Source organism: Marmota flaviventris, chromosome 7 (assembly GCF_047511675.1).
Source record: "Marmota flaviventris isolate mMarFla1 chromosome 7, mMarFla1.hap1, whole genome shotgun sequence".
Lineage (NCBI taxonomy): Eukaryota > Metazoa > Chordata > Mammalia > Rodentia > Sciuridae > Marmota > Marmota flaviventris.
The window spans coordinates 72,727,601-72,743,816 of NC_092504.1; the positions used below are offsets into that span (position 1 = coordinate 72,727,601).

A 16,216-nucleotide genomic window follows, 5' to 3' on the forward strand; every position below is an offset into this window, starting at 1 on the left:
GCATTAAACCTATAGAGAACTTTTGGTAATATCGCCATTTTGATGATGTTAGTTCTGCCTATCCATGAACAGGGTATATTTTTCCATCTTGTAAGATCTGATCTTCTTCTACTTCTCTCTTTAGGGTTCTCTAGTTTTCATTGTATAAATCTTTCACCTCTTTTGTTAGGTTGATTCCCAAGTATTTCTTTTTTTTTTTTTTTGAGAATATTGTGAATGGAGTGTTTTTCCTCATTTCCATTTCAGAAGTTTTGTCGCTGATATACAGAAATGCCTTTGATTTATTCGTGTTGATTTTATATCCTGCCACTTTGCTGAATTCATTTATTAGTTCTAGCAGTTTTTTTGTAGACCCTTTTGGGTCTTCTAGGTATAGAATCATGTTGTCCACAAATAGTGATAATTTAAGTTCTTCTTTTCCTATTTTTATTCCTTTAATTTCTTTTGTCTGTCTAATTGCTCTGGCCAGTGTTTCGAGAACTATATTGAATAGAAGTGGTGATAGAGGGCATCCCTGTCTTGTTCCATATTTTAGAGGGAATGCCTTCAATTTTTCTCCATCCAGAATGATGCTAGCCTGAGGCTTAGCATTGATATCTTTTACAATGTAGAGGTAAGTTCCTGTTATCCCTAGTTTTTCTAATGTTGTGAACATAAAGGGATGCTGTACTTTGTTGAATGATTTTCCTGTGTCTATCGAGATGAACATATGGTTCTTATCTTTAAGTCTATTGGTGTGGTGAATAACATTTATTGATTTCCTTATATTGAACCATCCTTGTACCCCAGGGATGAATCCTACTTGATCATGGTGCACAATTTTTTTGGTGTGTTTTTGTATCCGATTCACCAGAATTTTATTGAGGATTTTTGCATCTAGGTTCATTAGAGATATTGGTCTATAGTTTTCTTTCTTTGAGGTGTCTTTGTCTGGTTTTGGAATCAGGGTGATGTTGGCCTCATAGAATGAATTTGGAAGAGCTCCCTCTTTTTCCATTTCCTGAAATAACTTGAAAAGTATTGGTATTAATTCTTCTTTAAAGGTTTTGTAAAACTCCGCTGTATACTCATCCGGTCCTGGGCTTTTCTTGGTTGGTAGTCTTTTGATTGCTTCTTCTATTTCATCTATTGATATTGGTCTGTTTAAGTTGTGAGTATCCTCCTGACTCAGTCTGGGCAAATCATATGACTTAAGAAATTTATCGATGTCTTCACTATCTTCTATTTTATTAGAATATAGGTTTTCAAAATAATTTCTAATTGTCTTCTGTATTTCTGTAGTATCTGTTGTGATATTGCCTTTTTCATCCCGTATGTTAGTAATTTGAGTTCTCTCTCTTCTTCTCTTCATTAGCATGGCTAAGGGTCTGTTGATCTTATTTATTTTTTTGAGGAACCAACTTTTAGTTTTGTTAATTTTTTCAATAGTTTCTTTTGTTTCAATTTCATTGATTTCCGCTCTGATTTTAATTATTTCTTGCCTTCTGCTACATTTGCTGTTGTTAATTTCATTTATTTCTAACAATTATGGTGAAGTCATCCAGTTTTAATTTGGGCTCCTTGAAATAGTAAACTGTTCACATTCACTGGCATGAAAGATGAGAATTCAATTCAAGTCAAAATTCTTATATTGTTCCCAAAACATCTTCCTCAAATGACTTTCTCATGCTGTTAACCTATGTGACATGTGAGGACAGTGCCTGGTGGACACTGGGAAGAATCTTAGCTTGTCTGGTCATCTGCTCCCTTGTCCTGTCAGTACTCAAAAAACAGAATCCTTGCATTTTCAATTTAACTTAGAAAGTGTCTAATAACAATCACTGTTTGATAATTCCTCAGTGACTATGGTCTATCTCTTTAACATGTATATTTCAGTGGAGAGATTTGATTAGGTAATAAATCCTTACTTGTAATTGAAACTCTTTCCTCTCATTTTTCACTTTTCTTTTTGAATAGATATTTTCCTCATTTGTTGAGGGACTGGTTATAGGTGTCATGTTCATTTTGCTGAGGGATGCTTGTTCTGAAATCCAAAATAGGTAAGTAAATTTGGATCTCATTTTGTGAAAATTCCATCACTTTGTTTAAGCCCATTAACATCCATTAAGATTTCAAATTTATGACAATACAGGGTAAACATTGCTGTTTTATTATGGAGTAAGATTAGTTAGTGCATTGAAACTGAATGGAAGAGTTAATTTTCAGTTTCAAAATTTATATATGTGTGTGGTGGTAAATTACACACATTACATGCACATTCTAACCACTTTAGAGTGCACAGTTAGTGGCATCAAATACATACATGTTGTCACTGGTCAACACCATCCAACTCCCAACCATTTCTTAATCTTCTCAGGTGGAATCTTCAACCCACCTTAGAGTAACTACCCACACCCATCATTGCCACATCTGCAACTTTCTTGTTCTGAATGTGCCCATTCTAGAATTCTCACCAATGTGAAGTCATGCAATACTTGTCTTTTCATTACTGCCTTATTTTCCTGAGCATAAAGTCCTCAAGTTTCTTCTAAATTGTTGCACATGTTCTAATTTCATTCCCTTTTAAGGCAAAATTGTATATATGTATAAACTACATTTTATTTATCCATTCATCCATTGCTGAAAATCTGGCTTGCTTACACCTTTTGGCTATTGGAATGATGTTGCTATAGGTATACACACACCTGAGTGAATCCTTCTTTCAACAGTGTCTTGGGGCAGATACCCAGCAGTAGAATTGTTGGATCATTTGGTACTTTTAAAAATTTTTTGAAGACCTGCCAAAATCTTTTCTACTGCATTTTTCATTCTTACTAACAGCACACAGAGTTCCAATTTTTTCACATTCTCACCAAAACATTACTATTTTTTTCCTTTTTAAAAGACAGAGATTCACAGAGTTTTTGGAGAAATGTTTTGTTTAAGTCCTTTGCTAAATTTAAAATTGTTTTGTTTGGTTTTGGGTGTTTTGTTGTTGATAATGATTGAAGTTTTATATATATATATATATATATATATATATATATATATATATATATATATATATATATATATATATATTTAGGGGTTATTCATCCCTTTCAGATATATTGTTTAGATATATTTTATCCCATTCTGTGGGTTTCTTTTCACTCAATTTATAAGGCCTTTGTGCAAGGATGTTTTTAATTTTAAAATAGTCCAGTTGATACATTTTCTTTGGTGGTAATGAGGCAGTTTCCTTAATTTTGGTATTTTTTGTGTGACTTGCGAGTGTAGGATGTGTGGATGGGAATGAGTTGTTCCTGATTCTCCTATGCAAAGCACTCTAGTCAGTGTTATGATCCTTTCTAGTTTCAGTCATATTGTGCCCTTAACTTATCCCATGAAGACATTTTCAACAGCTGCCTCAATTTCTAAATAGATTCTCAATATCCAGACATCAGGATTCTCATAATTCATGTATGGAGAACCATCCCTCACTAGACACTGGGCTCCCTGCTTCAAAATTATGGCTATATTACCTCCTAAGGTCCAAGGACCAGAGGAGTGGATGGTCTCATCTCCATTTTACTGTTGAGAACAGGTGAGCTTGGTCTTTATCTGAGGAGCTAATTCAAATAATGAGGAGATGGTGTTTTGTTGTTGGTTTTTGTTTGGTTGTTTGTTTTTATACTGGGGACATAACCCAGGGACTCCTAACCCCTGAGTCACATTCCTAGCCCCTGCCCATGTTTTAATAATTATTATTATTTTTATTATGAAACAGAGTCTCAGTTGCTTAGGGCCTCATTAAATTGCTGAGTCTGGTTTCAAACTTGTGATCCTCCTTCCTCAGTCTCTAGAGTCACTGGGATTTTGGCATGGGCCATTTCACCTGGTGAGAAGAATTTGAGAAAAAGAAAGATATTAATTTACTGTTTTGCTATCATCTGGGAAAAATACTAGACTAATATTTCCAGAGCTATTGTCTTCTGTACAGGTCAATCAAAGGGCTTTTAAAGAAAAGTTCTGGGTCAGACTCATTATGTGCCCCTTAAAAAGTATGCATAATGTACATATGGTGTTTGAGGTAGCTTTTGGTCAGAACTGTTAGTACCAGTTCCCAGGACTGAACATCTTAATGACACAGATTTTCTTATTATCAATAAGCTGAAGAGCATGATAACCATGTCTGAGACAAGAAGAATGTTATTCTTGATTTCAGATAGATAGGGAAGGCAAGAAGGAAAAGAGTAAGGAAAAGAAAAAAATAATAATTTTTAAATAAGCCCCCTGGTTTTGAATAGCCAGATCCTTACTGAATGCCTAAAGTGAAGCCCAGATATAGGCCCATTGTTTTTTTTTTTTTTTTTTTTTTTTTTTTAATTTTTATTCTAATTTGTTATATGACAGCAGAATGCATTACAATTCATATTACATATATAGGGCACAATTATTCATATTTCTTCTTGTATAAAAAGTATACTCACTCCATTGGTGTGTTCATACATGTACTTTGAATAATTATATGCATCTCATTCTACCATCATTTCTAACCTCATGCCCCCTCTTTTACCCTTCTAACCCTTTGCCTATCTAGTCTTCATCTATTTCTCCCTTTCTCCCCCTCCTTACGCCACTATGAATCAGCCTCCTTATATCAGGAAAAAAAAAAAACAAAAAACATTGAGCATTTTATTTTGGGGTATTGGTAACTTCACTTAGCATTACATTCTCCAACTCCATGTCTTTACCTGCAAATGCCATGATTTTATTCTCTTCTATTTTGGACTGTGTGAAAATGGCCTTTATGTGTGCTTCATCTACCTCTCCTTTAATGATTAGAAGATTAGTGATTGATTGTTTTGACTAGAAAATGATGTCTCAGTGACTTACATGAGAAACCTTCATTTTGTTTCAATTGTACAGTCTGGAAGTCTGGGGTCAGAGCCCCCTTCCAGCAGGTCAGACTGCTATGAGGGTCCCTCCCTGCCTGTAGAGGGCTGCTTCCCTCCATATCTCTCATAGTACAGAGTGTCTGGGGCTCCTTCCTCTTACAAGGGCACCAATCACACCACAGGTACTCCAATCTCATGACCTCATCTAAACCTTATACTCCCATCAGGACATATTTCTCAGTACTATGGTACTGGGGGTTATTTCTTTAACATAAATAAAAACAAAAATTAGTGAATACAAGTCAGTGCACAGCAATCCACACAGAAATTTCAATATTTGCTATCGTGTGGAGTAACTAGGGCACCACTGAGGACACACAGGGAGAGACCTGATGAGGTGATGCTTTCCTGTCTGTTTAAACCAGAAGAGTTCTATTCTGGAAGGATTTCTGTGGGAAGAAACCAACCTAACAGTGTGACTTGACTGAGCTGCTTTTATTCCCATTCTGTCCTGACAGAGCACTGATGCTCTTCTACCAAATAGCCTGCCAGTGTGGCTTCAGCAAATGGACGGTGCAGCACTTTGTGCTCCAGAAGAAGCGTTTTGTGTGAGTTGGCCTCTATTCAGAGAAAGGGCACTGCTGGCTGGTAGGCAAACTGTTTCCATCCTGTACTGGGCCAGGGATTTGAAAATGGGGATTACTGGAAATTTTTTTTCCTTTTCATTACTATTCCATTCCTTATTATTAAAATTGAAATTTAAATTGTATTTACTTATCATGAACAACACAAGCTTTTGAAGTATATACAAGGATTACCAATATTAACTGAGAAAAGCAGTCTTAAATGGAGTGGAAAATCAAGAACATGTGAGGGCTGCTATCCATGAAAAAGAAATGTCAAGGTTGAGGTGTGGTCGACAAATCCCAATTCTACAGAGAAAGTGAGGAGTAAAGAGAGTAAGACGTGTCTTTTGTTTTTAGAAAGTAATATGTCATAAGGACCCTCTCAAGAAAAATTCAGGAGATTTGGTAGACATTTAAGTGTTGCATTAAGCAGCAAATTGGAGATGAGATATAAAGTTAACAAAGTATGTTGCCAAGTGCAGCCCTGAGTGGTTCACAGAGTGGAGAGAGCCAGAGGGCAGCCTTACAGGAAAGAGCAGGATGGTTTTATTCCTTGTACTGTTTAAAGACTTGCCCATGCCCACATTCCCAGGACAGGAATCACCAGAAAGGAAAGGAATGAAGACATGGATGAAACCGTTTGGAATTTGGAAAGAGAGGTGTTTGGAATAGCAAAGATTAAGATTTGGTATTTAATAAGGATGTATTGTTGGAAAGCATGATCACTAAAGAAGGAAATAATTTTCATGTTTTAACATGAGAATGGAATTGAAAAGAGTTTGGGGGATTTTCAGCTACATTGGAGGCTTGGAGGGTAACAATATTACCTTCACATTCTGAAGTGAGGAGAAGATAGTCCCTTGTACCACCGAGATTAATCCTTTCTTCCAGCAGAGCCAGCCTCAGAGGGAAAACAGAGTCTCTGAGGAGAGTGAGGAGATGCAGACTCTGCATTGCTGGAAGGGTTATATGGGGCCAGAGTGGGCAGCAGCAGGAGAGGTTCTGATGCCCCAGGGGGGCTGCACCTGATGGGGGAAGGGACTGGGAAATCAGCCCAGGGCTTGTGGGCAGCTGCAGGTTTAGACCTGGTAGTACCAGGAGTCTGCTCAGCAGCCTCTCCTCTGGGCTCTGCCTTTGTAAACTAACCTGGTGTGTTGGTATATATTTATATTCTATAGACATGAGTCCATCAGTGGGTATTACAGAGTGTCATCTTATTTCTTTGGAAGTCTTTTGCCTGATTTACTACTCGCGATGTTCTTGACAAGTTTTGTATTTATTTGTATACTATACTTCATGGTCGGTAAGTAACAAGACAAAGAGGGTGTGTCTTTACTCTTGGATATGTGGAGAAGTTAACTTTGCTCTGCAAACATGTTTTGGGTTCCCCAAACTGTAAAACAAGCTATAAGGGAGAAAGCACATCTCTACTGTATATTCTCTAAAACAGCTAGTTATATTCACATGCTTTTCTAGACTTGTTCTAAATGAACTTTAAAAACTACTTATAAAACTATAATTTACCTGTTGCCACTATTGAAATAATACAGATGCTGTGTGTCTTACACAAACATAGACTGACTTTTTTAAAGTATTTGAAACTGTGTTAGAGGAGCTGGAATATTTATTGTCTTTTTCTACTGTTTTTCTCTCTCTACATGTATCTCAATATCGATATGAAATATAGATATGCAGTAACATCTATAGTATGTGTAGATACACATAGAGAGGGAAAAAAGCCTTCATACACATATATTCTCTCCCTGTTCACTTTTCAAATGAGAGGAAGATGGTAACTTGGGGGTTTATGGATCTAATGAAATTACTTGTTTGATGAAGTAGACAATATCATTTGTGCATTATGCTCTGGCTTCACCCCAGACTTATTGAATTATCATTTATATATGTTTTACAGATAAATACCCACCCCCTCCACACACACACACATTCACACACACCAGAAATTTATTTGACAACAAAGTGTAGAATTTGAGCAAATGATAGCATTTACAACCTTCTGTTTTACAAATAATATGTATGGCATAAGAATTAGGCACGGGATCTAGAGCCCTAGATTCCTCATCAGTGTTCTTGTAGCTGTTCCCAAATCCTCAGATCATGTAACACAGAATATTAACTCATGATAATTATAAAGTAGTTTAAGAAACTTAACAGCCCTATTCTGAACCATAGAACCCTACAGCAATTTGTCTATAAGGACATAAATCTGAAAATACACCCTCTCAATTATGTGATGGAAGTAATGAAATTGATGACCTATGGTGTTGGAATAGTGGGTGACTTTTTTGTCCTGCTAGTACTGTTTTCTCAATGTTATACTGATATTGGCACAATAAATATTCCCTAATACACAGGGAGCTACACTGGACTAATCCCTTCTTTTTTTAAGGATCCAAGCCAGGAATAGAGACTTTCTTCATCATGTTCTTAACCCTCCTGGCAGTGGCTTTTTCATCGATTTCCATGACCCTGACCATAGTAGCAGGACACACTGACGGAAGTACAGTAATCCGTATCATGGACTTCTATTTTACATTTATGATGGTGAGTGTATACTGTGCTTCTCTGGGATGTATTTTTGCCCTTGTTTCTTCTGCACTTCCTGCCAAGGAAACCCAGATTTGAGGATTTGGTGGGTAGGAATCATACTTTCAGGAGGCCACAGACTGAAATATCCTTTACATTAGAGAAGAAAACACTTTCCTCCTTACTCTTATCTAGTCTATTTTGCTTGTTTCTAATGTACTTACTTAACTCAGGCACCATGTTCTTACTAATTATCTTTTAATAGAGACTTTTTGGTGACATATTATGAAACCTTGATAAATTATAACTTCAAAAAACAGAAAAATTAGCTGATTCCCTCACAAACACATAGCTCTCTGCCTGCCTTTCAGCCTGGTGTTAGAGAACTGCCGGCTGTGTAAGCACCAAAGGTGGTTTGGTTGGATTCACTACTCCCCAAGGTGAAAGTGAAGCTCCATGAGAAGTGTAACAATGGTCTAGTTCCCATGCTCTTGCGTGTTAAAAATGTTTTAAAATTATTGGAAATTCTAAAGTCCATGTAAGAGATTCTCAGGATCCATTGTTCTGGTTCCTGAGAATCTCTTATATCAATATATTTTTCTTTCATCTTTTTAAAAAAAATATAGATTACTAAGTCTTAATCATTTATGCTCTCAAAATTAGCACAAACATAAATGAATCAGCAGATAAACAGATTAAATGTCCACATTCCATCTATTACAACATCAGCTATAGAAACATGCTCAAACTACAGTAGGAGGAGATGTCTTCCAATGACACTTATGAAGCACATACTCTCTATTAAAAACTGCTTATTATTAAGTTATAATTATTCATAATATTAGGGTTCATTTTGGCATAACCATTCGAGCATGGCTTAGCACATATTCTTGCCAAAGTTTCATTCTTTGTTTCTGAATTTGGCAACTACCAATGAATATCATTGAGAAGTGATAAGACTTATTTATATTTTATTTACTGTAAATGAAATGTACTTCAATTAAAACAGATATTTTGTTTGATTTATTGATACTTTGATTTTTTATTTAAAAGTCTCCATGTAGAATTTTAAAAGCCAGTCATAAAATCACATTTTATTCAGAGAGGCCATATTATCCATCAGGCACTTGTTAGGTTAAGTCTGATGTTTGCAGGCACACCAGCACTCTCATTGGTGTGCATATCCCCGCACACATGACCCAGTTAGGACAAGAGTGAGGTGGAACTCAGCCTTTCCTCTCATTCATCTCCAACATTCCTTCCTGAGTCAGCATTGTTATACTGCTTTTTCTAGCATTAAATAGAGGGCTTTACCATATTTTCTGGTGCACTAAACTGCATTATTTAGTTTATCAATTCTAGCCTTTGAAAAACCTGAAGCCTGCAATTCTGAAGCCCAATTTAATATTAACATCATGAATATAAAATGCAAAAACTGTAAATAACAATACTTATTAATGTATGGGAGTAGAGAGGGGTATGTAATGCTCAGGAATATTCTTGCATATGTTCCTAGATTTTCAGGATTATTAGGGGCAACACATGGTAGGGATATAATTAGAATAGTGAGCACAGTAAGGCCCATAAATACTTGCATTCTGCATTCTAAGATGCAATCAATCACAAACAGAAAACTCACAAAACAAGAATTGTGTGAGTACTAAATATGTACAATTTTTCTATTTTTCTTCATTATTCCCTAAACTACTTAGTATATATGGTTATACATACATGGTAAAAACTACACGTAGCATTTCTGTGCTATTACACAATATGATAAATGTGGAGGTGATTTAAAATATAAAGGATACATATATTTTAAGTATAAACAATTTACTTGGGATTACATGCAAGCATTATGCTATTTAAAAATAAAGGGACTTCAGCATCTATATGTTTGGGTATCTGTATGCATGGATTCTGAACCTGGGCTCTCTAGATACCAAGAGACAAATATACTTCTTAATCTTCCATTATATACAGTTGCAGAGAACGTTGAGGACAATGAATTGACCATTAAGGGTCTTCCAAATAAGTGAAATATACAACATAGTTTATAGTATATTTTCCTTAACTTAAAATAGTAAACAGCCTTAGCCATGCAGAGGTTTGAACATGCAAAGGAAGGTTAATGTGTAGAATAAGTGCAAAAAATTCAAGCGTTGTTCCTAGCAGAAATGTTTAGAAGATTGTAGAGTTCTTGGAAAGCATCTTCTTACAATTGTTCTTGAAATCCTTGGACTGTTCTAATTCATACTTTTTCTCTGTGTAGATTCTTTTGGGTCTGTCATTGTATTTTGGAACCAGGACAACTCAATTCTCATGGGTTCACTTCTTCAGCATTCCTTATTATGGCTTTATGGTAAGCTGTCCTTTTCTGTCCTTGTGAGTGTGTCTCCAAGATGGGAAGAGAGAAAATAAAACCTACACATTTTACTTTCCCTGGTATGACTTAGGACCATCTCCCACCCAAGTATTTCCTTTCAGGATAAATGGATGAGGAATCTCTAATAGCCTTCATTATCACAAGGTCAGGAAGTCATCTGGGGTTTTCCTTCTGTCATCCTGTTGTTTGAGGGTGATAAAGGGTGGGGAGAATAAATCTCATAGTAAAGCAGAAAGATTGACTGATGCAAAACATTGTTTCTATTCAATAAGGAAATGAGAAGATGGGAGACAAGAATACATAGATCATGTTGAAAGGGAAATTATAAGAGAAACAAAGCCTATCTAACACTCAACCCTGTTTAGCAAGCTACTCAACTAAAAAAAATGGTGCCTTAATACAGTGTAAGAAAAGTTTTATTACCTATCATTATAAGTGGTTTTAATGAAAAAAAAAAAAAAAAACAGGAAATGTCATTACAATAAGTCTTCAGTATTTAATGAACAACAATGTATCATTAGAATTATAAGGTTGTAGGATGACACCGAGAGAGCAGGAGGGAGGGGCTATGAGGTTATCTAGCAAGAGTTCTTCCTTCTTGGCTAATTGGAAACAACATCCCAACTCTGGACCTCTTGATTAACAACTTCAGTCACTTTGTTGTGACAGACTGCAAATATGAAACTCGGTTTGTCTTTAAATATCATAGTAAGTTTAATAAACTAACCCCAGAAAAGCAAAGGCCAAACGTTCTGTTCAATATGCAGATACTAAGCCACTATTAGGGACAATAGGGGTGAAGAATAGAAGTCTATTGGAATAGACAAATGGAAATGAAGAGAAGAGACAGAAGATGGTAATAGAAAGGACAGTAGAATTAATTGGACATAACTTTCCTAGCTTTGTATTTGAATATATGACCAGGGTAACTCTGAACATGTACAACCATAAGAATAGGCTCCTAATTAGAATATGCTGTACTCTGTGTATGTATAATATGCCAAAATGCACTCTAGTCTCATGTATATCTAAAAAGAACAAATCAAAAGTTACTATAAAGACTAAACTTGAGGATTCAATTGTGACAATTTTTCGAAAAGTTTTTGAAATTTAAAACCATCATGCCTTGCTTTTTGTGTTATATAGGCTTTGCAGCATAATGAGTTTTTGGGAAGAAACTTCTGTCCAACACTCAATATAACAAACGGCAATCACTGTCCTGGCTATGTAATGTAAGTTTGTGTCCAGTGTCATAAGGATTTTCCTTTTTCTGCAATGAGATACAGCAAGTCCCTTGGGCTGTGACTGTAAACTTGGCTGAGCTCATTAAGCCTACTTCCCCTCCTCTTAAATGAATATGATATCTATACCTCTTTGGATCATTTTATGGATTAAGTAAGATATTATATGCAAGTTGCTTAGCATAGTATCAAGTAACATGTCTGCATTCAATGACTGATAGCTATTGTACGTGAAGGAATAATTTTGAAGATATTGTTAGTCCATAGGTTCCTTAAGGAAAAGCAAATAAACTGACCAAAATTTCACAGATGCCAGGAGTAAAGTTATATTTTCTGCTTAATTTCAGATGTTCTGGTGAAGAATTCTTGTTAATGCAGGATATGGATCTCTCACCTTGGGGCTTATGGAGGAATCATGTGGCTTTGAATATTCTGATATTTATCTTTCTCATAATTGCCTACCTAAGAATGTTATACCTTAAAAGAATTTCTTAAATTTCACTTTCATTTACTGCAAATTATTTTCACATTTAAAAAGCACCCTAATTTACTTTAAGTATCTAATAATTTTTTGTCTTTTGTTCAGTTCCATCGCACTGTTGATCAGGAACAATTATTTTCAACAGAAAATCAAAAAACAACAAAATGAATTATGCATCAAAGAACAAAAACCAAAATCTAATGCTATTTCATATTGTATTAATTTATCTCTCCAGAATGTAAGTATTAGGAAGAATTCAGGCTAATTTATTGACCTGAAAAAGGAGAACTTGTCTCTAGAAACTCATAACAACTTTCCATTATCTCTGGCATCAGGTTCCCCATGCACAAAATGAGTAGGCAGGTTAGTAGCCCTACAGTTTTAATAGTCTATGAATCTACCATTAAATATGATCTGCCATTAAATAAATAAAATGTGTAAATGTTGTATTAGAAGTGTGAAACTTGAATTATTCTGGAAAATCAGTGCTTCTTCTGGAGTAAAAAAAAAAAATCCATGATGATAAAAGTCATGTCTTGGATAAGGTAACTGAGGGTGATGGAACTTACAGATATTCTATAGTGGAATTGTAAAGGCTTAGGGATCTTAACTGGAACCCTTGGGCTCCAGGTGGAATTGAGGGCCAGGGTCTGGGGATGAGGCTCTTGTGCCATTTCTGGAACATTCTGACTCTGAACATTCACTTTACCACCTTGCATGTCTCAGTGGTATATAATCTGGCTGCATCAGAATCTCCTGAGAGCTTTGCTAAGACACAGATGTCAGGTCCTGCCCCTCCCACTACAGGAGCACCTGCAGAGGTGCCTCCATGAAGAACTTGTCAGGGCCGATTGTGACCTTTTCCAATGTTCCTTCAGCTCTGAAAATGTTATGCTTATGGTTTAATAACTTGGATATCTACACAAGATCTCCCCAACATTTGTACACTGAATTAATTTCTGTATTCTCCCTTAATTCTTTACTTGTAGTAGAGAACTATTTACCAGTACTATGAATGTGTATTTAAAACTTCTCTTTTATTGAAGGAAAATGTAACAAAAATTACAGTTCATTGAGTTAGTATCAAAATAAAGCACATGTGTAGCCATGTGCCAGTCCAGGTCAAGAATTAGAATGTGACCAGCAGAGAAGACCTTTCATGCACGTTCCCAGTCACTGCATCCTCTTCTTTCATGGGAGGCTTTTGAAATGATCCATGTATGTTCCCCTCTCTTGTTATCAGAACATCACTGCTGCTCAGGTTTGTGGGTTATCAGTTTGTTTGATTGTTTTTTGTGCACAGGCACAAAAGTCTCTTAGGTCTCTCTTACATTTTTAATAAGCTTTTAATATTTAAATAATTTTATATTTACAGAAAAGGTGCAAAAATAGTGTGAAAATATTCACATGTGACCTTTGCCCAGATTCCCCTAATGGTAACTTTTTATATTCCAGGCTTCACCAGTCAAAGATCAGAAATGAACCTTGAAACATCCTTGTTGATCAAACTGCAGAGTTGTTTCAGATTCCACCACATTTTTTTTACAAATATTCCTTTATTGTTCTGGGATCCAATCCAGGACATCACAATGTGTCTGGCTCTCCTTTTCAGAAGGAAATATAGGAATGATGGTACCTAAGAAATTGCCAGATGTAGACCCCTGCTACTGTGGTGTTTTGGAACATCATTTAGTCACCACTGAATACCTTGCCATAGTGCTGCAATGTCAATATAGGGACATGGCTGTTGATGTTTAACTTTTCTTTAAATAATATTATTTCTTTTTATAACATTTGACTAATGCATCTTATACATTGTTTTACCAAGTTATTATGTAGATATCAAGGTTAATTATTTTTTTTCTATTTTTGGTAGAATTTTTCCTCTATCTGTATGATACAGTTCTCTATATACACATTTTATTACACAGAAAGGAATACATATCCATATTTATATACAACGTACACCTGCCATTTTAAAAAACAGCCCAAAATTATCAATATCTTCTTTGAAAGTTATTAATCATTAAAGTGGACCATATCTTATTCATTCTTTGCACTATAATTGCCTTTTAATGTACTTTTTATTGTGGCAACAAACACACAATAGAATTATCATCTTGTTACCTTTTAATTGAAGGAATGTTAACAAAATGTGAGTTAATTTTTCATAAGCTGAAAAACAAAATATTATTTTATAGAAATTTACTTAAGAACACGTATGTATACATATGTAATTTACTTTTATTTCCTTGGATGTCAGAACTAATGTATAAAGGAAGGGAACCAATCTATTATGCAGAAATAAATGAAGTGTCAGTTGATATTTATTTTCCAGTTATTCCCCTTGGGATACCATTTAATAATTCAAGAAGACTGCTGCTATGGAAGGTTCCTCAATATGTTGGGGAGGGAGGGAGAAAAGGGAAAAAGTGGGTAATTTGGAGAGATGTAAAAGAGGAAGTACATGTACTAATTCTCTGTTTTTGAAGTCATGTTCATGCACCTTAGATCTCAAAATTATTAGAATCTATTGCATTTACATACATTTGAAAAGTATAATACTGATTTTTGAAATGTCTTTTGCTGAATCCAGTGTATGTTCAGTGGGCTTTAGAAGAGAATTTTCAAGGGGACAGGAATGGAGGCTGGAGGTTGTCAATGGATCTGCCCACCACAGCTTCAACTACAATGCCTGGGACTGGTGCCAAGGTAGATCTACTGAGGGCCACTTCTGTTGCTTGAGCTGGCAGCAGCAGGTGCTAATATTGATCTTTCAGTATGGTAATACCCTTCCAGGAGACTGGGTCTGCTAGAAACTTGGTGGTAAAATGATGACATGCAAAAACTGAATGATTATCCCTGATGTCTTTGAGGACCACTGCACTGGGATATAGGTCCTCATGGAGTGATGCTTTTATATTGGCTGTGACTGTTTTTGCCCTTTGAGAGCAAAGTCATTGAAACAAAGACCATTGTCACCTACAAAACACAAAGTATTTACTGACACTTTATATAAGTTTGCAGAAACCTCCATTAAACCTACAGGAAGAGTTCCCCAAAGTTGGAATACTCAGGTCCATGAACCAAGCAATACCAGCCTCTCTCAGCATCATTTCCATAAACTCATTTGCAAACTTTATGCTTTAGGTCTCTGCACCTTTAGGACCTGATGTATTAGAGGTCCTGAATCCTGAAGAGTAGGTAGTCAGGGGCATACAGGAAATTTTCCATGAAATTTAACAGTGTCTGCCACTTAGTCACTTTGGGATTTCCACAGTGGTGTCACAGCAGCAGAGAAAGGAGTTATAATATTGGTCATCCCTGTAATCCTGAAGGCTGGGGTTACTGCCATATAATAGGCAGAGAATTCACAGAAGTAACTCAGTGTCTCTCTGCAGTAAAGTCTCTGAGGCCTACAGAGTAAAGGTGTGGATAAGTATACCAGAAAGCAGCTTAGAGTACAGCTGAAGCAATGGCCAAGAATGAGGGAGTTCTAAAAAGGATGGCAGAAGACACATGTAGAAAAATGTGATCATGATCAACAATGGGAAACAGCTAGTTCCACTGAACCTCTACACTTCTCCATGTTGTGTTTTCTAGAAACCACAAGTGGCCTCTCCCTCAAGCTGTCCAGTGTGGACTTAAAGTGAGCATAAGTGGATCTGCATCGTATGAGGGGTGGGCTGAAGTAGGTGCTGTTGTGCTGTCACATCTCTGTGCACATCCACTTTTGGTTAAAGCTGTGGTGGGCAGTTCCATGTGAGCTGAGCTCATTCCAACAGCATCCCTTTTCCAAGCTGCACCACACCCCTCTCCATGTTTCTGCTCTTAGTCCTGTTTCTATGTGGTAAGGACCCAGTTTGCAGGCAAAGGTGTTGAGGAATTTCAAGGGTAACACCCCTTGAGAACTCGTAACCAGCAGAAATAGGGCCAAGCAGAAATGTCCCAGCACAATGTTTTTCAGACAGGAAATTATGGAATTCTTTCCTTCATGTGGTCAGAGTAGGAATCTAGATGGTTGGCTGCAGAGGCAACTTCTGCAGCCCCTGGGTATTGGCCTTTTCTCCTTTTCT

At 36.2% G+C, this 16,216-nt stretch overlaps 1 protein-coding gene across 1 annotated transcript in view; it reads left to right on the forward strand.

The window, feature by feature from the left end:
- Window positions 1–12,595, forward strand: part of LOC114079142 (broad substrate specificity ATP-binding cassette transporter ABCG2-like) — a 54,394-nt gene extending 41,799 nt beyond the window's left edge. The window contains exons 10-16 of the mRNA XM_071614833.1: window positions 1,957–2,039; window positions 5,378–5,467; window positions 6,664–6,788; window positions 7,896–8,050; window positions 10,305–10,394; window positions 11,565–11,650; window positions 12,007–12,595. Of these exons, the coding sequence (XP_071470934.1) occupies window positions 1,957–2,039; window positions 5,378–5,467; window positions 6,664–6,788; window positions 7,896–8,050; window positions 10,305–10,394; window positions 11,565–11,650; window positions 12,007–12,154 (777 nt within the window). The 3' untranslated portion in view covers window positions 12,155–12,595. The remainder of the gene's footprint in view (window positions 1–1,956; window positions 2,040–5,377; window positions 5,468–6,663; window positions 6,789–7,895; window positions 8,051–10,304; window positions 10,395–11,564; window positions 11,651–12,006) is intronic.
- The last annotated feature ends 3,621 nt before the right edge of the window (window positions 12,596–16,216 follow it).